This window comes from Macaca mulatta, chromosome 10 (genome assembly GCF_049350105.2).
Source record: "Macaca mulatta isolate MMU2019108-1 chromosome 10, T2T-MMU8v2.0, whole genome shotgun sequence".
NCBI classification, from domain to species: Eukaryota; Metazoa; Chordata; class Mammalia; order Primates; family Cercopithecidae; genus Macaca; species Macaca mulatta.
In genome coordinates this window covers 31,405,618-31,428,495 of record NC_133415.1, presented here as the reverse complement: position 1 = coordinate 31,428,495, position 22,878 = coordinate 31,405,618, and the positions used below count along the sequence as shown (strand labels likewise).

The window sequence follows — 22,878 nt, the reverse complement described above, 5'->3', positions numbered from 1 at the left end:
TAGTAGAGATGGGGTTTCACCGTGTTAGCCAGGATAGTCTCGATCTCCTGACCTCGTGATCCACCTGCCTCGGCCTCCCAAAGTGCTGGGATTACAGGCTTGAGCCACCGCGCCCGGCCGAAACCCACTGTTCTTATAAATGGAGAAAAATGTCCAAGCCCAGTGACTCACACCTATAATCCCAGCACTTTGGGAGGCCAAGGTGGGTGGATTGCTTGAGGTCAGCAGTTTGAGACCAGCCTGGCCAAAAATGCTAAAACCCTGTCTCTACCGAAAATACAAAAATTAGCTGGGCATGGTGGCAGGTGCCTGTAATCTATGCTACTCAAGAGGCTGAGGCAGGAGAATCACTTGAACCTGGGATTCAGAGGGTGCAGTGAGCTGAGATCATGCCATTGCACTCCACTCTGGGTGACAGAGTGAAACTGTGTCTCAAAAAAAAAAAAAAAAAAAAAAGAGAACTCCTTAAGAAGGTCTGAGTATATTCTGAAGCTATGTTCTTCTCTCTTCTTTGCTCCCTGAGGTCCAAATCAGTGTCACCTCTTTGCCTGAACGATTGCAACAGGTTTCCAAGTGGCCCCCTGCTCCCCTTCTTATCCTCTTACCCACCTCCATTCCCCATTCCCCATTCCAATCAGAGTACTTTTTTTTTTTTTTTTTTTTTAAAGACGGAATCTCTGTCGCCCAGGCTGGAGTGCAGTGGCGTGGTCTCGGCTCACTGCAACCTCTGCCTCCCAGGTTCAAGCAATTCTCCTGCCTCAGCCTCCTGAGTAGCTGAGATTACAGACGCCCGCCACCACGCCCGGCTAATTTTTTGTATTTTTAGTAGAGCCAGGGTTTCACCACGTTGGCCAGGCTGGTCTGGAACTGCTGACCTCGTGATCCACCCGCCTCGGTCTCCCAAAGTGCTGGGATTACAGGCGTGAGCCACCGCGCCCGGCCAACTATTTTATGCAATCAATATTTATTATTTGCCTACTACGTGCCAGGCACTGGTTGTAACTGTCATCTGATTGGACGATCCGTAAACGCTGCGGCTCAGCCTGTGCGGTTCACTTGTGTTCCTCCACGCGCCTCCGAGCACGCTGGGAAGCATACAGTAGGTGCTCTGCTCCGCTCCTGTGCCCCGCCCCGCGGCCCCTCCCCCGCTCCAGGAAGTGCGGGGGCTCCAGCCGCCCGGCCGGCCGCGATGCATTCTGGGGAAGGAGCAGCACCAAATCCAAGATGGCGGCCAGCAGGAGGCTGATGAAGGTAAAAGCCATTCTCTGGCCTCGGTCGGGCGTGGGGCGGCGTCCCAGGCTCCGGACCCCCGAGGCAGGCAGCGGCCTCTCAGGGCGCTGCCGTCTGGCCTCCTGCCCTACACGGCCTCGTCGGTTCCCTGGGCCGCGCGCAGGCTCAAGGAGCTAACGGGGCTGGCCTAGGCCGCAGCCTGGGCGGGAGCGCCAGGCCGCGCTGGGAGCCACTGTTGGCCCCTCAGCCCGGCCCGGGGCGTTCACGCCACCCTCCGCCCGGAGCGTGGCCGCGTCCCGCTGTCGCGGAGGCCGCGGTCCGACGCGAGGGCGTCGTTAATGTGAGAGCCCGGTTGGGAGGCTCCAAACTGAGCGCCTTCGGGGAAGGCCCGAGCGCCGGAGCCCCTGCCCGGAGCCCGTGCAGCGGAACCGCCCCGCCCTGGGCCTCAGCGAGCCGGGCTTGCAGCTCCGCTTGGCCCAGCCGCAGCTCGGAACTCTGGAAGGCTCGGGCTAGGAGAGCGGGGAGGAGGCCAGGCGGCCAAAGTTAGGTCAGTTTGTTGGTGGGTCGTTTGGAATTGCGCTGGGTCCTAGCAAACTGTCGCCTTGTGACTGCAGAGTCACACAGCGGGCAAGTTCCAACTCCAGGAAGGCCTGAGGTCGGCCCCCATCGCGGCGCGGTTCTCCTTCCCTCTCCTCCACTCAGTCATCTCGATCTCCCTTCCCTGATAAAGCAAAATGCCATTTTTTGGGGGGTAACGGTTGGTTTCAGTCGTTCGAATCAAAACGGGCCAAAGTTTATAATAATAACTTGGTACTTTGGATCTTGAATGCAGCAGGGTGCTTTCTTGCTACTTGGCACCTTTTAGTGAGGAACACATTAGCTAAATTGGCTTAGTTCTTTTGCCAGTGGATTTGCCAACGTCCTCCGGAGTCCCCTCCGCCAGCATCTGTGAGTCGGCGGCTGGCTAGTGCAGCCGGCCTGCAACGGGCCGGAAATTAAAAAAAGGCCCCGGAGCCGGTTTCCTGAGGGGAGATAAAGAGCTGGGGTTCGTTCTGGGCAGAGCAGTGTTTGGTAGAACTAGACATTGAACTTGGAGCCACAGTCTCTGAGCCCTCCCTGCCTCCCTGGGAACGTTTCCTTTCTTTTGTTCCCTAAGGGCTAGAGAGGACATTAACTTTATAAAACTGGAGTGGAAGTGGGCACAAAAGAAAACTCAGAGGACTTCTGACTTCTCATCTCTTAAGCTAGTGACACCACCATTCACCAGATAAGGGGTCGGTTAATGGCTTTCTTTCCTACCCTACTCCCAGGTGCAGTCGTCCTTCAACCCTTGTGGATTTAAATTTAGAAAGTTTTCTGGAGTGCAGGCCGGGCGCGGTGGCTCACGCCTGTAATCCCAGCACTCTGGGAGGCCGAGGCGGGCGGATCACTTGAGGTCAGGAGTTCAAGACCAGCCCGGCCAACATGGTGAACTGCTGTCTCTACTAAAAATATAAAAATTAGCTGGGCGTGGTCGCATTCGCCTGTAATCTCAGCTACCCGGGAGGCTGAAGTGGGAGAATCGTTTGAACCTGGCAGGTGGAGGTTGCAGTGAGCCAAGTTTGCGCCACTGCACTCCAGCCAGGGCGACAGAGTGAGACTCCATCTCAAAAACAAACAAAAAAAAAGATTTCTGAAGTGCATGACTTGCTTTCTAATGTTACTGAAATTACTCTGAATCTGTATCCTCATCTCTCGGGTGCCCTCCGGAGTGCTCTCCTCCCCAGACTACCCCTTACGGACACCAGAGTTCTTTTAAGGCAGATAACTCAATTCTTTTCACTCCTGTTAAAAATGTCTATGGTCTTATTGTCCTCAGCAGTTAATCCTAACCTCTTACTTGGCATGCAAGACCTTTCTGAGACTGACGGAAAGCAATCAGTTGAGCCTCACCTCCTGCCCTTTGGTTTCCCACCATTCTTGCACCTAATCGCAGTAGCTACTATTTTTCCAGCTTTTACTTCGTGCTTTATATGCATGATCATGTTTAATCCTTCCTGTGAAGTAGACATTGTGATTTCCATTTTGTCGATGAGAAAAGATTATTTGGCTTGCCCTGGGTTACCTAGCTAGGGAGAGTGAGCTGTGATCGAACTGGGTTCTTTCTCCAAAGCAAAGTCTCCTGCTCTTACTTGCCCTCTGGTGTCTCTTTGCACGTGTCGTTTGCTCTGCCCCAAAAAAGTTGCCTTCTCCTCACTTCTCCCTTCCAGAGAAGTCCCAGGTTCAACTCCAATGCCAACTGCTCTGTGAGCCCCTGCTTCACATCCCCCTTCAGAATGAGTTGTTTCCTCCTCTGTGTGACCACAGCACTTTATGTTTCTCTTTGAGCACTTGTCACAATCTCTTTGTGTTACAGACTTGTCTTTCCTGTACTGGGTTCTGAGATCCCGAAGGGCAGGGATCTTGACCTAATTCATCCTGGAAGCCCCCTAGCCTATCCCAGTTGACCCAGTTTGGAATCCCCAGGCTCTCAGGGGTCTAAGAGGGGACTTATTACGGGTTTAAAATTATTACTCTGTTTCTAAAAAAATAGACCTTGGAAAAGAATTTGTAACATTAACTGAGTATTTATTAAATATTAGGTTATTTACATAAGTTATCTTTTCAACACTCCAAGTTAGTGTATTGTCGTTTTTATGTTTTTACAAATGAGGACATTGTGAGGTTAACTAGGTTAAGGGAGTTACCTAAGGTAGAATCGTAGAATGTGGTGGGGAGGGAGAAGACACTGACTCTTCCTGTCTTTAGGACCCAAATTCCATGCCTCTTGTCAGGCTGGCTGTCTTACTCAAAGGCTGCATGGAGCGGTGTGTTGTTTCTTAAGTTGAGGATGGAAAGGCTTTCAGTTCACTAGGGGAACGCCAGTTATGTAATGCTGATCATTGGCTGTGAGAGTCAATGTTTAAGACTGGGTAGTTGTTTTTTTTTTTTTTTAAAGAAGAAAAATTATTGATACAAGTTCATCAACAGTCTTTTCAGTACATGGGGTGGAAATAAAGTGATTTTCGTTGGTGAAAAATTGGGACTTAGTGCATAGAACAGTGCCTTAGGCATAGCAATCTAGCAAATGTTGAATGATCAAATTAATTACATCTTTTTTTTTTTTTTTTGAGACGGGGTCTCGCTCAGTAGCCCAGGCTGGAGTGCAGTGGCCAGATCTCAGCTCACTGCAAGCTCCGCCTCCCGGGTTCACGCCATTCTCTGGCCTCAGCCTCCCGAGTAGCTGGGACTACAGGCGCCTGCCACCTCGCCCAGCTAGTTTTTTGTATTTCTTAGTAGAGACGGGGTTTCACCGTGTTAGACAGGATGGTCTCGATCTCCTGACCTCGTGATCCACCCGTCTCGGCCTCCCGAAGTGCTGGGATTATAGGCTTGAGCCACCGCGCCCGGCCAAATTAATTATATCTTTTTTTTTTTTTTTTTTTTTTTGAGACGGGGTCTCGCTGTGTCACCCAGGCTGGAGTGCAGTGGCCGGATCTCAGCTCACTGCAAGCTCCGCCTCCCGGGTTCACGCCATTCTCCTGCCTCAGCCTCCCGAGTAGCTGGGACTACAGGCGCCCGCCACCTCGCCCGGCTAGTTTTTTGTATTTTTTAGTAGAGACGGGGTTTCACCGTGTTAGCCAGGATGGTCTCGATCTCCTGACCTTGTGATCCACCCGTCTCGGCCTCCCAAAGTGCTGGGATTACAGGCTTGAGCCACCGTGCCCGGCCATCAAATTAATTATATCTTAAAGAACTTTAGATTTCTGTTAAAAATGTTTTCTAGGACATTCCACAGCAAAGATTTCTTTGTAACAATGGACTGCAGATAGTGTAAAACACATTATTAAAAGTAGAGTGATTTGCATATACTACACTGAGAAGTTATTTTAGGCAAAGTGAGTATGATAAAGTCTTTTATTTCAAAAGCATTTGCCAAGAGGATTAACCTCTTTTAGAACCCTTTTTAGGAATTATAGTGTTAATAAAACATTAAGTACATTTTAATTTGCAAGCAGCTAATTTAGCATTGTTGGCCACAACCAGATTGTAACCATTGCTTCAATCAGGATGGGGAAATTGCTACAAAAGCCAAAAGTGAAACCTTTATGTGTGGCTTAGGCAACTGATTGGCATCTGATCATTTCTTTGCAGCTTCACACTGCACACACTTCCCCCAAGGGCCCATTGAGTAGCTTCCCAGAAGGGCTTTTCTCAGAAGGGAAATCTGTGGATTTAGAGGGGTGTGTGTGTAACATCTTATTACTTATCATGATGTAACTGTTGAGTTAAGGAGTTTCGCTCTTGTTACCCAGGCTGGAGTGCAATGGCATGATCTCTGTGCACTACAACCTCTGCCTCTCAGGTTCAAGTGATTCTCCTGCCTCAGCCTCCCAAGTAGCTGGGACTATAGGTGTGCACCACCATTCCCTGCTAATTTTGTATTAGAGAGGGGGTTTCACCATGTTGGCCAGACTGGTCTCGAACTCCTAACCTCAGGTGATCTGCCTGCCAAGGCCTCCCGAAGTGCTGGGATTATAGGTGTGAGCCACTGTGCCCGGCCTAATGCTATTTAAAAATGTTCACTCAGAACTTCATATTGTTATTCTTTCTCTCAGTCCATAGTCATAGTAGGAGGAGCCTATAAAAGTTCATTCCTTGGGTTTCGTTGTATTAAGCAGTGAGGTAGTTTGCTTTTGAGTATAGGTTTAGATTCTGAGGTTGGGTAATTAAGAAGATAGAGCAATGAGTGTGTCTAGTAGTTGTGTCACATGTGTCAGGAGTTGAGGGGAGTTTTATATGTGATGTTATGCCAGTGTAAATGTCCTGAATCCACTGAGGCTTTGTGAATTGAGAAAAACGTTGCATCTTTTAGTCTAAATTCATGCATTCCAGTAAGTTGGGACTGTTTCAGCCTCCCTTAATGATATTCTTTGTAAATGTTTGGGACAGGTGATGGGAAGGAGTATACTCAATTATTGCAACATTTGGGGCCTTTTAAGGTATTTACTAGAAAACTCTGAGACAGGCCAGGCGCGGTGGCTCACGACTGTAATCCCAGCACTTTGGGAGGCCCAGGCGGGCGGATCGTGAGGTCAGGCGTTCCAGACCAGCCTGGCCAACATAGTGAAACCCCGTCTCTACTAAAAATACAAAAAATTAGCTGGGCGTGGTGGCGGGTGGCTGTAATCCCAGCTACTGTGGAGGCTGAGGCAGGAGAATTGCTTGAACCCAGGAGGTGGAAGTTGCAGTGAGCCAAGATTGTGCCATTGCACTCCAGTGCGAGACTCTGTCTCAAAAAGAAAAAAACAAAAAACAAAACAAAAAAACACCCTGAGACAAAAACTCTTGTCTCAGGGTACTGGGGCCTTTTCTGATCCTGTTAAAACTCTAAATTAGGAGACTGTTGCTTTAAAATTTTATTATAAGAGAACACTTGAAAGTATTCTCATTTTATTGGAACATTTATTACGTTTAAGATATTTCTATATTCTTTGCTACAGCAGTAAATGTGAGAGCCCCACTTCTTTGCAGCTTCACACTGCACACACTTCACACTGCACACACTTCACACTGCACACACTGTGCCCATTAGAGAGCCACGGAGACGTTCCTCCTGAGTCTGGACTCCAGCCACTTCCAGAGTTTTCCTGGGAACGGCGCATAGATCTGTAGGCATCTTAAGTCTTAGCTCCTCCTGTGACTCTCTCCCTCTGGCCCTATGTGTCTCCTCCTGTCCCACCTTACTTAGTTAATAAGGAAAAAACGCCAGCTGACCCCTTCTACGCTCTTCCTCCCTTGTCTGGTCACCTGGCAGATTCTGCTGAACTATGCCTTCAGTCTCTGTTCTCTGCCTGTCTTCTCTCCATCCCCACTCCTACTCCCACTGCCACTGCCTCAGTTCAGGCCATCCCTGTTTATGGTAGACACCTGCATCGAGTTCCTTAATGGTTCGTCTGAACTCCTTACTGGTCAGCACACCCTCTGTCCCACACTATTCCTAACCAGCAGTGCATCAGAGTAGTGTGTGGTGTGTTGTGCAGTAGAATACACATGACCAGGCCCCGCTGACAGAGATTGGAGCAGAATTTAGTAGGGTGAGGATGAGGCTGGGACTCTGGATTACAAGTGCACATTCCTTGTTCCTTCAAGGTCTTGTCTTACCAGTCTTGTCTCTCCCCACTTACCCGTTGAGTCCCCTAAACACAGCATGCTTTGCACACTCTGGATCTCGTGATTGGCATCCCTGTCTCTTCTCTGTACCGGGTTAACTTCTTGACCTTTGAGACTCAGCTCAAGAGGCAATTCCTCTGCCCTTGCGGAGCTCAGCAAAGGAGAAAAATGGTGTGTACCTGGAACAAAGAAATCCTGGGCTGGTCACTGTGTGTTGGATGTCTGCCACCTTAATAATGGCTTGCAGGGGAGGGAAACACCCCCTCTGACACTGAGGAAGAGGTCGAACTTGGCCTGACCCTTTAAGCCCGAGTAGGGTTTCAGCAGTTGAAGAAGAGGGACCAGGTGACCAGTGAGGTTGAGTCTCTCTCATCCCTCAGGAGGGCTCTGGGCAGTGCCTATGGGAAATGCCATGAGGAGCACTTTGGGAGGCCGAGGCAGGCAGATCACGAGGTCAGGAGATCAAAACCATCCTGGCTAACACGGTGAAACCCCGTCTCTACTAAAAATACAAAAAAAATTAGCCGGGCGCGGTTGTGGGCGCCTGTAGTCCCAGCTACTGGGGAGGCTGAGGCAGGAGAATGGCGTGAACCCGGGAGGCAGAGCTTGTAGTGAGCCGAGATCGCGCCACTGCACTCCAGCCTGGGCGGCAGAGCGAGACTCCGTCTAAAAAAATAAATAAAATAAAAATAAAATAAAATAAGTTTACTTGGCTGGGCATGGTGGCTCACACCTGAATCCCAACACTTTGGGAGGTCAAGGCGGGTGGATCGATTGAGGAGACCAGCCTAGGAAACATGGTGAAACCCCGTCTCTGCTAAAAAAAAAAAATATAAAACTCTTGGGAGGCCGAGACGGGCGGATCACAAGGTCAGGAGATCGAGAGCATCCTAACATCCTTTAGTAGAGATGGGGTTTCACCTAACACAGTGAAACCCCATCTCTACTAAAAAATACAAAAAACTAGCCGGGTGAGGTGGTGGGCACCTGTAGTCCCAGCTACTCGGAAGGCTGAGGCAGGAGAATGGCGTAAACCCGGGAGGCGGGGCTTGCAGTGAGCTGAGATCCAGTCACTGCACTCCAGCCTGGGTGACAGAGTGAGACTCTGTCTCAAAAAAAAAAAAAAAAAAAAAAAAAAAATATATATATATATATATATAAAACTCAGCCGAGTGTGGTGGTGCCTTCCTGTAATCCTAGCTACTCCGGAGACTGAGGAGGCTGAGGCAGGAGAATCACTTGAATCCGGGAGGCGGAGGTTGCAGTGAGCCAAGATGGTGATGCTGTGCTCCAGCCTGGGTGATAGAGCGAGACTCTCAAAAAAAAAAAAAAAAAAAAAAAGTAAAAAAAGAAAAGTTTACTTTTCCGAACAAAATTGGGAAAAATTTTTTTTTTTTTTTTTTTTTTTTGGAAACGGAGTCTCTATCACCCAGGCTGGAGCGCAGTGGCGCCATCTCGGCTCACTGTAATCTCTGCCTCCCAGGTTCAAGTGATTCTCTTGCCTCAGCCTCCCAAGTAGCTGGAACTATAAGCATGTGTCACCATACCCAGCTGATTTTTGTATTTTTAGTAGAGACGGGGTTTCGCCGTTTCCCAGGCTGGTCTTGAACTCCTGCCCTCAGGTGATCCCCCTCAGCCTCCCAAAGTGCTGGGATTACAGGCATGAGCCACTGTGCCCGGCTTAAAATTGAATAGCTCTTGAACTCAAAATTTGTCTTCCTAATATCTCAGAAATTTACCTGGCGTATTGTATACATCTAGTGTAGTGTGACAGTCACCGTGTCCAAAGATGAACATAGGTGCTATGGAAGGGTCCCACAGGCACTGAATTGGGGCAGGGTTGGAGGTTTGAAAGCAACTCTTTTTTTTTTTTTTTTTTTTTTTTTTTGAGGTGGAGTCTTGCTCTTTCACCCAGACTGGAGTACAATGCATAATCACGGTTCACTGCAACCTCCGCCTCCCGGGTTCAAGCAATTCTCCTGCTTCAGCCTCCTGAGTAGCTGGAATTACAGGCGCGTGCCACTACGCCTGGCTAATTTTTGTATTTTTAGTAGAGATGGGGTTTTGCCATGTTGGTTAGGCTGGTCTCAAACTCCTGACCTCATGTTCCACCCACCTCGGCCTCCTAAAGTTCTAGGATTACAGGTGTGAGCCACCGCGTCTGGCCGAAAGCCACTCTTGATTGAGAAGTTGATGTCTCAGATGTCATATCGTTGCTTCTTGTCTTCTTTTCTTTTCCCTTTTTTTTTTTTTTTGACACGGAGTCTCGCTCTGTCGCCCAGGCTGGAGTGCAGTGGCACGATCTTGGCTCACTGCAAGCTCCATCCCCCGGGTTCACGCCATTCTCCTGCCTCAGCCTCCCATGTAGCTGGGACCACAGGCACCCGCCACCATGCCTGGCTAATTTTTTTTTTTTTTGTATTTTTAGTAGAGACGGGGTTTCACTGTGTTAGCCAGGATGGTCTCGATCTCCTGACCTCGTGAACCGCCCGTCTTGGCCTCCCAAAGTGCTGGGATTACAGGCGTGAGCCACGGCGCCCGGCCTTTTTTTTTTTTTTTTTTTTTTTTTTTGAGACACGGTCTCACTCTGTCACCCAGGCTGGAGTACAGTGGCACGATCTTGGCTCACTGCAACCTTCACCTCTGGATTCGAGCAATTCTCCCTGCCTCAGCCTCCAGAGTAGCTGGAATTACAGGCGTGTGTCACCACACCTGGCTAATTTTTTTTTTTTTTTTTTTTTTTGAGATGGAGTCTTGCGTAGTGGCGCAATCTTGGCTCACTGCAAGCTCCACTTCCCGGGTTCACGCCATTCTTGTGCCTCATCCTCTCAAGTAGCTGGAACTACAGGCCACCACGCCCGACTAATCTTTTGTATTTTTAGTAGAGACGGGGTTTCACCATGTTAGCCAGGATGGTCTCGATCTCTGATCCGCCCGCCTTGGCCTCCCAAAGTGCTGGGATTACAGGCGTGAGCCACCGCGCCCAGCCTAATTTTTGTATTTTTTAGTAGAGGTGGGTTTCACTGTATTGGCCCAGCTGGTCGTGAACTCCTAACCTCAGGTGATCCACCTGCCTCAGCCTCCCAAATAGCTGGGATTACAGGTGTGAGCTACTGTTCCCAGCCGTTGTCTTTCTTTTTTTTTTTTTTTTTTTTTTGAGACGGAGTCTCGCTTTGTCGCCCAGGCTGGAGTGCAGTGGCCGGATCTCAGCTCACTGCAAGCTCCGCCTCGCGGGTTTACGCCATTCTCCTGCCTCAGCCTCCCGAGTAGCTGGGACTACAGGCGCCCACCACCTCGCCCGGCTAGTTTTTTGTATTTTTAGTAGAGACGGGGTTTCACCATATTAGCCAGGATGGTCTCGATCTCCTGACCTCGTGATCCGCCCGTCTCGACCTCCCAAAGTGCTGGGATTACAGGCTTGAGCCACCGCGCCCGGCCTTTTTTTTTTTTTTTTTGAGACGGAGTGTCGCTCTGTCGCCCAGGCTGGAGTGCAGTGGCCGCATCTCAGCTCACTGCAAGCTCCGCCTCCCGGGTCTACGCCATTCTCCTGCCTCAGCCTCCCGAGTAGCTGGGACTACAGGCGCCCGCCACCTCACCCGGCTAGTTTTTTTTGTATTTTTTAGTAGAGACGGGGTTTCACCGTATTAGCCAGGCTGGTCTCGATCTCCTGACCTTGTGATCCGCCCGTCTCGGCCTCCCAAAGTGCTGGGATTACAGGCTTGAGCCACCGCGCCCGGCCCCAGCCGTTGTCTTTCAACCTTGAAGCAGAAAGTTAAGAAAGTTGCTTCTGGTGGCTGTGTAGTTTCTCCTTCTGACCCTTGCCGCACATACACTCTAGAATTCCAGAGCTGTGTGAGGGACCTTGGAAAGCAGACACCAGTGGCCTCAGTTTACAGATTAGGAGGCTGAAGCGAGTGGTAGAGCCAGGCCCACCGTCAAGGTCCCCTGCTCTCCGGGCCTTGCTCCTGCTTTTTAGATGGTTGCTTTTGGTTTTGAGGAAGGGACAAGATGGAGAGGAAGAGGGTTCATTTCAGATCCGGTGGCTGTTTGGGTTTTGTTTGTTTTGATTTTTAACACTTCCAGGACTGTGTTGATGATAGTTTTCTGTATTTCATTTTCTTGTCAGATTTTGCCCCCACTTTCCTAGCATAGGTAGGTGGAGCGGGGAACATTCTCTTTTGACAGCCCCTACCCCAGCAGGCACATCTGCAACCAAAGCAGGTGCTAATGTCAAAGGGCTCATGGGCTAATGTCAGGGCTCATGTGGTGCTCCATCTTTCTTTTTTTTTTGAGACGGAGTCTGGCTCTGTCACCCAGGCTGGAGTGCAGTGGCGCGATCTCGGCTCACTGCAAGCTCCGCCTCCCGGGTTTACGCCATTCTCCTGCCTCAGCCTCCCGAGTAGCTGGGACTACAGGCGCCCGCCACCTCGCCCGGCTAGTTTTTTGTATTTTTTTAGTAGAGACGGGGTTTCACCGTGTTAGCCAGGATGGTCTCGATCTCCTGACCTCGTGATCCGCCCGTCTCGGCCTCCCAAAGTGCTGGGATTACAGGCTTGAGCCACCGCGCCCAGCCTGTGCTCCATCTTTCTAAGAGGTGACCCACCTGCTCACAGTGAGGGAGAGGGTATGACTCAGAGGTTGAATAGCCTCTGAACCCATCTGAGGTGGCTTGTAAAAAATAGTGTTTCACACCAGCACACCTCTCATTAAGAACAGTCAGCAGCCGGGCGCGGTGGCTCATACCTGTAATCCCAGCACTTTGGGAGGCTGAGGCGGGCGGATCACAAGGTCAAGAGATCAAGACCATCCTGGATAACATGATGAAACCCCGTCTCTACTAAAAATACAAAAAAAATTAGCCGGGCGTGGTGATGAGCACCTGTAGTCCCAGCTACTTGGGAGGCTGAGGCAGGGGAATGGCGTGAACCCGGGAGGCAGAGCTTTTAGTGAGCCGAGATCATGCCACTGCACTCCAGCCTGGGCAAGACTCTGTCTCAAAAAAAAGAACAGTCAGCATAAGAAAATCTAAGCTTCCTGAAGGATTCTCCTCAAGTTTTACACAGGCAGTTCCCGTCGTGCCCCTTTGTCCTGTGTCAGGCTTTGTGTGGTTGAATCTGTTGTGGACAGACTTCAGGAGGTCGGTGTCTCACCCCTCAAGGAGCTATCAGTCTGTTAGTGGGGTGCTGGACTCTGGAGTATGTAATGGAGGTCAGGAATGCCAGGCACACCCATGTACAGATGGACACAGAAACACCTTCCAGGAATGAGGCCTGGCAGCCAGAAGCTGGTGTCAAGGCCTGCTGAGTTGGAGCCTTGGCCACGCTTCCCCCATGCTTACTGTGGAGGTTGTGGGCAGTGCGTTCCTCTAAGCCTCTGTTGAGTGTTTTCTTTGTCATGTCCTGTTAGAATGACCACCTGGGAAGGAGTGTGTTGTAACCTCTGAGAAGCACTGTGCTGTGATAGAGTAACAGAGTTCAGATGTAGATTTCTGCCTTTGACTCCTTAGTGTTGTGCCTTTGAGCCTCAGTGCCCTGATTTGTACAGTGGATGATGAGATGACTTCATAAAGTTGTGATCATAGCCAAGTGTATTATTTGTTTATTTATTTATTTGAGATGGAGTTTCACTCTTGTAATCTAGGCTGGAGTGCAATGGCGTGATCTTGGCTCACTGCAACCTCCGCCTCCCAGGTTCAAGCAATTCTCCTGCCTCAGCCTCCCGAGTAGCTGGGATTCCAGGTGCCCACCACCACACCTGGCTAATTTTTGTATTTTTAGTAGAGACAGGGTTTCACCATGTTGGCCAGGATGGTCTTGAACTTCTGACCTCAGATGATTCACCTTCCTCGGCCTCCCAAAGTGCTGGGATTACAGGTGTGAGCCACCGTGCGCAGCCCCAGATGTAATTAGTTATGATGATAACTAAATGTAAGATAGCTATCATACTGCTGACCTACAGAAGTGATGATGTCTTGGCATGGGTCCTGCCCCCTTAGCTAAATATTAGGTGAAATGAGAGAATTGCATTAGAAGGCCATGAGGCTTATGTTTGGATTTTCAGTATATTGGATTACATTTAAGTCATGATTTAGTGGCCAGGCACGGTGGCTCATGCTTATAATCTCAGCACTTAGGAAGGCTGAGGCGAGAGGATCACTTGAGCCTAGGAGTTTGAGACCAGTCTGCCCAACGGAGTGAGACCCTGTCTCTACAAAAAAATAAAAAGATTAGTTGGGCACATTGGCACATGCCTGTAGTCGCAGCTTCTCAGAAGGCTGAGGTGGGAGGATCGCTTGGGATCTGTAGGTTGAAACTGCAGTGAGCCATGATCATGCCACTGCACTCCAGCCTCGGCAACAAAGCGAGACCCTGTCTCAGGGAAAAAAAAAAAGTCATGATTTTAGTGTCATTGCCAACAGTTGCCTTATGCAAGCTTGGAAAGTTTGCATTTCTGTTACAAGTATTTACTTTGATAGACCAGTTATGCTGGAATTTGGAAGATTTAAGGCAGGTTTATGTAACTCTCCTCAGATATCCAGCTCCATCTGCCAGGTTTTGTTTTGCCTGGGCAGTAGGAGCCTAGAAATATTCCTTGCACAACAACACAGGCACATAATGACTAGCTGTGCAGGACTAGGGAAAATACTGAATATGTTCATGTTTTTGTTGATGTAAATATTGGTCAGTACTATTCCAGAGCAAGCTAAACCCTCCTGGGATCCCACAGAGTAAACAGGAGCACTTGCTCTGTCAGTTTCCAATGGGAGCATTAACTCACTGCTTAGGGTGGCTAAGATGGTCAAAAAAGCAGTTTCAGTGCTGGCTCTAGTCCTGGGCCTGCTCTGTACAAGTTCTTTGACTTGGACCTCTCTGAGCCTTGGCTTTACTGTCTGTGAAATGGGGCTAATGTGCTCTACTTGCCCATCTCAGGGCTGTTAACTGTAAACAGTGCAGAATGGCCTCATAATTGACCGCTTCCTCTCGTGCCATGGCTGCCCCTTTCCCAGCATCTCTCTGTTTTCTGTTCTTTGTTGGAATTACTCTTTTCTTCTCTTTCTTTTTCTTTTCTTTGAGATAGACTCTCTCTCTCTATTGCCCAGACTGGAGTGCAGTGGCGCGATCTCGGCTTACTGCATCCTCTACCTCCTGGGTTCAAGCAATTCTCCTGCCTCAGCCTCCCGAGTGGCTGGGACTACAGACATGCGCCACCATGCCTGGCAATTTTTTTTGTATTTTTAGTAGAGACGGGGTTTCACCATGTTGTTCAGGCTGGTCTCAAACTCCTGACCTTGTGATCCGCCCACCTGAGCCTCCCAAAATGCTGGGATTACAGGTGTGAGCCATCGTATCTGACCTAGTTTTTGTATTTTTAGTAGAGACAGGGTTTCACCATGTTGGCCAGGCTGGTCTTGAACTCCTGACCTCATATGATCTGCCTGCCTGAGCCTCCCAAAGTGCTGGGATTGCAGACATGAGCCACCGTGCCTGGCCTCTTTTCTTCAAGAGACAGGGTCTTGCACTGTTGCCCAGGCTGAAGTGTAGTGGCATGATCATAGCTCATTATAACCTTGAATTCCTGGGCTCAAAGGATCCTCCTGCCTCAGCCTCTTAGGTAGCTGGGACTACAGGTGTGTGCTACCATGCTGGCTAATTTTTTTTTTTTTTTTTGAGATGGAGTCTCCCTGTCACCCAGGCTGGAGTGCAGTGATGTGATCTTGGCTTACTGCAACCTCTGCCTCCCAGGTTCAAGCAATTCTCCCACCTCCGTCTCCCAAGTAGCTGTAAGACTATAGGTGAACACTACCATGCACAGCTAATTTTTGTGTTTTTTGGTAGAGATGGGGTTTTGCCATGTTTTCCAGGCTAGTCTCGAACCTCTGGGCTCAAGCAGTCCACCTGCCTTGGCTTCCCAAAGTGCTGGGATTATAGGCGTGAGCCACCATGACTGGCCATTTTGTTATTCTAATTTTGTTATTCTCAACATAGCAAGATGGGATCTTGCTATGTTGCCTAGGCTGGTCTTGAACTCCTGGCCTCAAGCGCTCCTCCTACCTTGACTTCCCAAAATGCTGGGATTATAGGTGTGAGCCACTGTGCTGGCCAGTGTTCACTTAAAGGAAAAAAAAAATTCGGACTGGGCGCGGTGGCTCACGCTTGTAATCCCAGCACTTTGGGAGGCCAAGGTGGGCGGATCACCTGAGGTCAGGAGTTCGAGACCAGCCTGACCAACATGAAGAAACCCCGACTCTACTAAAAGTACAAAATTAGCCGGGTGTGGTGGTGCATGCCTGTAATCCCAGCTACTCGGGAGTCTGAGACAGGAGAATCACTTGAACCCGGGAGGTAGGGGTTGCGGTGAGCCGAGATCACACCATTGTATTCTAGCCTGGGCAACAAGAGTGAAACTGTCTCCAAAAAAAATAAAATAAAATTCAGACCAAGCTGTGCCCAGTAGCTCACGCCTATAATCCCAGCACTTTGGGAGGCCGAGGCAGATAAATCACCTGAGGTCAGGAGTTTGAGACCAGCCTGGCCAACATGGCAAAACCCCATCTCTACTGAAAAAAAAAAATGCAAGAAAAAATTAACCAGGCATGGTGGCGCCTGCCTGTAGTCCCAGCTACTTGGGAGGCTGAGGCAGGAGAATCGCTTGAACCTGGGAGGTGGAGGTTGCAGTGAGCTGAGATCACACCACTGCACTCCAGCCTGGGTGACGGAGCGAGACTTCATCTCAAAACAAACAAACAAACAAACAAACAAAAGGTTCAGAACAATGTCTGGGTTTCGGTGCCTGTAGACTTGTAGTCAGAGGTTTTTTTCCATGTGCTTAGCTCAGTGGGAGGTTTTAGTCCTTTTAGGAGCTTGTTTCTAGCTGTAGAAACGACACTGCATTCATCAAGGCCCCAGTTTTTTCCTTGCCAAGAGACTGAGTGATATGAATGTGGTGGTTTTTTTTTTTTGTTTTTTTTGTTTTTTTTGCGATGGAGTCTCACTGTGTCACCTAGGCTGGAGTGCAATGGTACGATCTCGGCTCACTGTAACCTCCGCTTCCCGGGTTCAAGCTATTCTCCTACCTCAGCCTCCCGAGTAGCTGGGATTACAGGCATGCACCAGGACTCCTGGCTAATTTTTGTAGTTTTTTTGTTTTTTTGTACAGAGTTTCACTCTTGTTGCCCAGCCTGGAGTGCAATGGTGCCATCTCGGCTCACCGCAACCTCTGCCTCTGCCTCCCGGGTTCAAGTGATTCTCCTGCCTCAGCCACCCGAGTAGCTGGGATTACAGGCGCGCGTCACCACGCCCAGTTAATTTTTTTATTTTTAGTGGACGAGGTTTCACCATGTTGGCCAGGCTGCTGTCGAACTCCTGACCTCAGGTTCCACCTGCCTCAGCCTCCCAAAGTGCTGGGATTACAGGTGTGAGCCACTGCGCCCCACCCTCAATATGGTGATTCTTAAGCAGAGCAGGGGTTACACATCACAGTCATCTGGGAGCACTCCCCACACAGAGGTACCCATCTTGTACTGGGGGATGATGCAATAAGCAAGTCCTAGATGGTGCCTAGGCACATCAGCTCTCCTTCCTTCTCCCCTATACCCCTCTGACCCCTTCCGCTACCTCTCTGTATTTTAAACAGCCCCCAGGGGCTTGGCCAGGCACCCTGGCTGGAAAGTTCTGGCCCTGATGATGACTGCCCTGAGTTGGTAAACACTCCAGCTAAGCTGGCTTCCTTTCTGCTTCCCTAACGCCCCTGCTGGTTTCTGCCCTCCATGTCTCTGCATACACATTTCCCACACATGGACACCTGTTCTCTAGCAGTTCTGTCTTCCCCCGTCTTTCAAGGCCCGTCTCAGAGCCTGTCTTCCATAAAGCTGTTCCCTCCACTGGTGTCTGCTAGACTTCCTCACTGTGACCTAAAGGTTCCTAGAGCAGCGTTTCTCAGTTCTTTTAACCCACCCTCAACAGCCAAGAAAAGTTGCCTTAAGCTTTACTTTCCTTTAAGGATATTACAGGCCTTTTGCCATTTAACAGATATAAAATGACACAGTAGTATGGAATATGCTTGTTTACATTGCACCAGTGTCCTTGCATTGAAACTTTTTGCCCATAGCACTGCACTGACATCTGAAGCATCCCTGACTGTCCCCCCTGGTTATTGCTCTGCACGTCTGTTCACCTGCTCCTGGCACTGACTTCAGAGGAGGCTCAAGAGAGTGTATAGTACGGTCCTGCCCAGTGCAGGTGGCTCCTTTCTGACATCCCCGGCCACTGGCAGCCCTGTCTGCCCCACCCATTTGAGTATCTATAGTGACATGATGACTGCTGCCCCAAGTCAGGGGGGTTGGACCACGCGGAGGTGGCATTTAAGAGTTTGGCACTGAGTCAAAAGCTGCCTGTGATAGTGAATACTTGCCCCAATTCTTTCTTTTTTACTCCTGTAGAAAGTTGAATCCTTTATAGGTAAACTTTTTAAATTAATTTGTTTTTCTTTTGAGGCGGAGTTTCACTCTTGTTGCCCAGGCTGGAGTGCAATGGTACGATCTTGGCTCATCGCAACCTCCTGCCTTCTGGGTTCAAGCGATTCTCCTGCCTCAGCCTCCTGAATAGCTGGAATTACAAGTGTGCGCCACCATGCCCGGCTAATTTTGTATTTTTAGTAGAGATGGGGTTTCTCCATGTTGGTCAGACTGGTCTCAAACTCCCGACCTCAGGTGATCCGCCCGCCTCAGCCTCCCAAAGTGCTGGGATTATAGGCATGAGCCACCGTGCCTGGCCTAAATTTTGTTTTTTTTTTTTTTTTTTTTTTTTTTTTTGAGACAGAGTCTTGCTCTGTCACCCAGGCTGGAGTGCAGTGGCGTGATCTCAGCTCACTGCAACCTCCACCTCCCGGGTTCAAGCGATTCTTCTGCCTTAGCCTCCCGAATAGCTGAGACTACAGGCGTGCACCACCATACCTGGCTAATTTTTGTATTTTTAGTAGAGATGGGGTTTCACCATATTGACCAGGCTGGTATCGCACTCCTGACTTTGTGATCTGCACACTTTGGCCTCCCAAAGTGCTGGGATTACAGGCATGAGCCACCGTGCCTGGCCTAAATTTTTTTTTTTTTTTTTTTTTTTGAGACAGAGTCTTGCTCAGTCGCCCAGGCTGGAGTGCAGTGGTGCGATCTTGGCTCACTGCAAGCTCCGCCTCCCAGGTTCACACCATTCTCCTGCCTCAGCCTCCCGAATATCTGGGACTACAGGCGCCCACCACTACGCCCAGCTAATTTTTTTTGTTTGTATTTTTAGTAGACACGGGGTTTCACCGTGTTAGCCAGGATGGTCTTGATCTCCTGACCTCGTGATCCGCCCGTCTCGGCCTCCCAAAGTGCTGGGATTACAGGCATGAGCCACAGTGCCCGGCCCTGGCCTAAATTTTATTTTATTTTATTTTAATTTTTTGAGGCAAGGTCTCGCTCTGTCACCCAGACTGGAGTGCAGTGGCATGATCATGGCTTACTGCTTCCTGGATATCCTGGGCTCAGGCAGTCTTTCCGCTTCATTTTTGATTTTTTTGTAGAGATGAGGTCTTACTGTGTTTCCCAGGCTGATCTTCAACTCCTGACCTCAAGTGATTTTCCTGCTTCGGCATCCCAAAGTGCTGGGATTACAGGAGCACTTTGGGAGGTCAAGGTGGGCAGATCATTTGAGGTTAGGAGTTGGAGACCAGCCTGGCCAACATGGCAAAACCCCATCTCTACTAAAAGTACAAAAATGAGCTGGGCGTGGTGGTGCATGCCTGTAGGCCCAGCTACTCAGGAGGTTGAGGCATAAGAATCGCTTGAGCCTGGGAAGTGGAGGTTGGAGTGAGCTGAGATCACGCCTCTACACTCCAGCCTGGAGAGCGAGACTCCATCTCAAACAAACAAAAAACAACAAAATGTGAAACTACTGGCATAAGCCACTTCATCTAGCCAGCAGGTGAACTTTTTAACATTTGAAGACAGATGTGTGTCATCTTCACATCTCTTTAGGCCATAGGTTCCTGGTTCTTTTGATTGTTCCTGGTAGGACATGGTCCTTGCTGTTCTTGTCCTGAGCAGCCCTTATTTGATGTGGTCTTCTAAAGTACGATGTCCAGAACTGGACACAGCATTTGGCTCTGAATAGTTTAGGGTAGCCTGGACGTTAAACACGGCACAAACGATTGGTTAGCTAAACCAGTCAGTTTTTCACGCTGCTGCTAAGGTTCATGCCTTGTACTAGGTGAAAAATTAAGTGTTTGGAACCAAGTCCAGGTCTTCACTGGATCTCTAAAATATTTCATTCTGTGGCTTGGGGTGTTGTTTTGCTATCAAGGACCCTTACAGGTTTAGTCTTTAAGCCTATACTCGTTCCTTCCCTGATATGTGGTATCTGACTACATCTCTCTCAGCCCACTTCTCACCAGGGTGACTTCAGGCCACCAGTTCTAAAGCCATTCGATTCTCCTCAGCTCTTCTTGATCCAGCCTTTCTTTATTTTGTACAGAAACATTGTAGTGGCTGTTGAGAGAAAGGAGCATCACTTTTAGCCAGGGCTTGGGGAGCTCCTTAGAGGAATGGGCATTTGAGAGAGGCTTTCAGTGATGAGCATGTTGGGGATGTGGGGCTGGTGATAGGCAGGACAGTTGGGGACATCCTTCCAGCAGACATCCTGGGGAAAGACATAGAGGGGGGAAATCACCAGGCTGACTTGGTAGGATTCTGCACACTGCTCATTTGGGTTGCACCAAAGAGCTTTAGTTGGAAATATTGGATGGCAGGATTCCTACATATTTTGCAGGGGGAAGAGTCGTCTGGTGCTGTTGGATTTCTTTTCTTTTCTTGTTTCTTTTTCTTTTTTTTTTTTTTTTTTTTTTGAGACGGAGTCTCACTCTGTTGCCCAGGCTGGAGTGCAGTGGCCAGATCTCAGCTCACTGCAAGCTCCGCCTCCCGGGTTTACGGCATTCTCCTGCCTCAGCCTCCAGAGTAGCTGGGACAACAGGCGCCCGCCACCTCGCCCGGCTAGTTTTTTGTATTTTTTTTAGTAGAGACGGGGTTTCACCATGTTAGCCAGGATGGTCTCGATCTCCTGACCTCGTGATCCACCGGTCTCGGCCTCCCAAAGTGCTGGGATTACAGGCTTGAGCCACCGCGCCCGGCCTTCTTTTTCTTTTTTGAGACAGGGTCTTGCTCTGTTGACTAGGCTGAAGTATAGTGGCGCCATCATGGCTCACTGTAGCCTCAACCTTTTGGGCTCAACTGGTCATCCCAAGTCAGCCTCCTGAGTAGCTGGGACCACAGGCATACATCACCACACCTGGCTAAGTTTTTAATTTTTGTAGAGATAGGGTCTTGCTATATTGCCCAGGCTTGTCTTGAGCTCCTGAGCTTAAGTGATCCTCCTGCCTTGACCTCCCAGTGTTGGGATTACAGATGTGAGCTACCGCCCCTGGCTCTTGGCCTAGATTTATTTTATTTATTTTATTTTTTTGAGACGGAGTCTCACTCTTTTGCCCAGGCTGGAGTGCAGTGGCATGATCTTGGCTCACTGCAACCTCCACCTCCCAGATTCAAGCGATTCTCCTGCCTCAGCCTCCCGAGTAGCTGGGACTACAGGTGTGCGCCACCATGCCCAGCTAATTTTTGTATTTTTAGTAGAGACAGGGTTTCACCATGTTGACCAGGCTGGTCTCGAATTCCTGACCTCAAGTAATCTGCCTGCCTCGGCCTCCCACAGTGTTGGGATTACAGGCTTGAGCCACTGCGCTTGGCCTTTTTTTTTTTGAGACGGAGTCTCGCTCTGTCACCCAGGCTCAAGTGCAGTGGCGAGATCGCAGCTCACCACAACGTCCACCTCCTGGGTTCCAGTGATTCTCCATCCTCCCCCTCCCAAGTAGCTGGGAATACAGGAACCCGCCACCATGCCTGGCTAATTTTTGTATTTTTAATAGAGACGGGGTTTTACCATGTTGGCCAGCCTGCTCTCGAACTCCTGTCCACAAGTGATCCACCGCCTTACTTCCCAAAGCGTTGGGATTACAGGCGTGAGCCACTGTGCCGGCCTTTTTTTTTTTTTTTTTTTTTTTGAGACGGAGTCTCACTCTGTTGCCCAGGCTGCAATGGTGCCATCTTGGTTCACTGCAAGCACCGCCTCCTGGATTCAAGTGATTTTCCTGCCTTAGCTTCTTGAGTAGCTGGGACTACAGGTGCGTGCCATCACACCTGGCTAATTTTTTGTATTTTTAGTGGAGATGGGGTTTCACTGTGTTAGCCAGGATTGTCTCCATCTCCTGACCTCGTGATCCACCCACCTAAGCCTCCCAAAGTGCTGGGGTTACAGGCATGAACCACCGTGCCTGGCCTTTTTTTTTTTTTTTTAGACAGAGTCTCGCTCCGTCGCCCAGGCTGGAGTTGGAGTACAGTATGCAATCTTGGCTCACTGCAACCTCTGCCCCACTGGTTCAAGCGGTTCTCATGCCTCAGCCTCTCAAGTAGCTGGAACTACAGGCATGCACCCCTATGCCTAGCTAATTTTTGTGTTTGTAGTAGAGATGGGGTTTCACCATGTTGGCCAGGCTGGTCTCAAACTCCTGGCCTTATGTGATCCACCTGCTTTGGCCTCCCAAAGTGCTGGGATTACAGGCATGAACCACCATGCCTAGCCCTGGCATAGATGTCTTTTTTTTTTTTTTTTTTTTTGAGACAGAGTCTAGCTCTGTCACCGGGCTGGAGTGCAGTGGTGCGATCTCGGCTCACTGCAACCTCTGACTCCCTGGTTCAAGCTCTTCTGCCTCAGCCTCCCGAGTAACTGGGACTACAGGCATGTGCCACCATGTCCAGCTAATTTTTGTATTTTTAGTAGAGACGGGGTTTCACTATGTTGGCCAGGATGGTCTTGATCTCCTGACCTCATGATCCGCCCGCCTCGGACTCCCAAAGTACTGGAATTACAGGCGTGAGCCACCGTGCCCAGCCTAGATTTCTTGATGAATGGCTCCTGATGGGTTCTGGAACCTGGCCTTGTGTGAGGATCATCTGGGGAGATTTTGAACGGTTTTCTAGGCTTCATTGTAGACCCCAAAAAGAAGCAAAAGAGAAACTTTGTTAACTGCTTTGCCAAGACGCAGGTGTGTACATCTGAGCCGTGTGACTGAGCACTGGCTGTACACAGCAGTCTCCTGGTCTCCCATCTCCTCTCAGGACTTAGGTCGGTGGCCTTCTGCTGGGGCCCAGGGCCCATCTCTCCTGTTAATGCTTGCAGAGCTGTTAAGTAACCATCCCTCTCTGCCATGCTCCACACTTCGTCCTGGAGTGGGCATCGAGCTCTCTGGACTTGAGTTTGGGGTGTGGATGTTTTCCATTTTCAGGAGCTGGGTGGCACCCCTGGGCTCTTTCAGTTTCCCTCTATACACTGAAGTCTACTTGGGCTCAGAAGTGGACCTCATTCTAAGAAG

At 49.6% G+C, this 22,878-nt stretch overlaps 1 protein-coding gene across 12 annotated transcripts in view; it reads left to right on the top strand.

Moving 5' to 3' along the window:
• Nucleotides 1-1,198: 1,198 nt before the first annotated feature.
• The window catches only part of UBE2L3 (ubiquitin conjugating enzyme E2 L3), a 53,532-nt gene continuing 31,852 nt past the window's right edge, over nt 1,199-22,878 (top strand). For 11 of the 12 annotated variants that reach the window (XR_013398565.1, XR_013398569.1, XR_013398568.1 and 8 more), the window contains exon 1: nt 1,207-1,251. Coding sequence is in view for 3 of the 12 variants with exons in the window: in XM_015149750.3 (XP_015005236.1) it covers nt 1,225-1,251 (27 nt within the window). In the remaining 9 variants the exon portion in view is untranslated. Of the gene's footprint in view, nt 1,252-22,878 lie in introns of all 12 variants that reach the window. The other variant, NM_001193593.1, reaches the window with a different exon arrangement.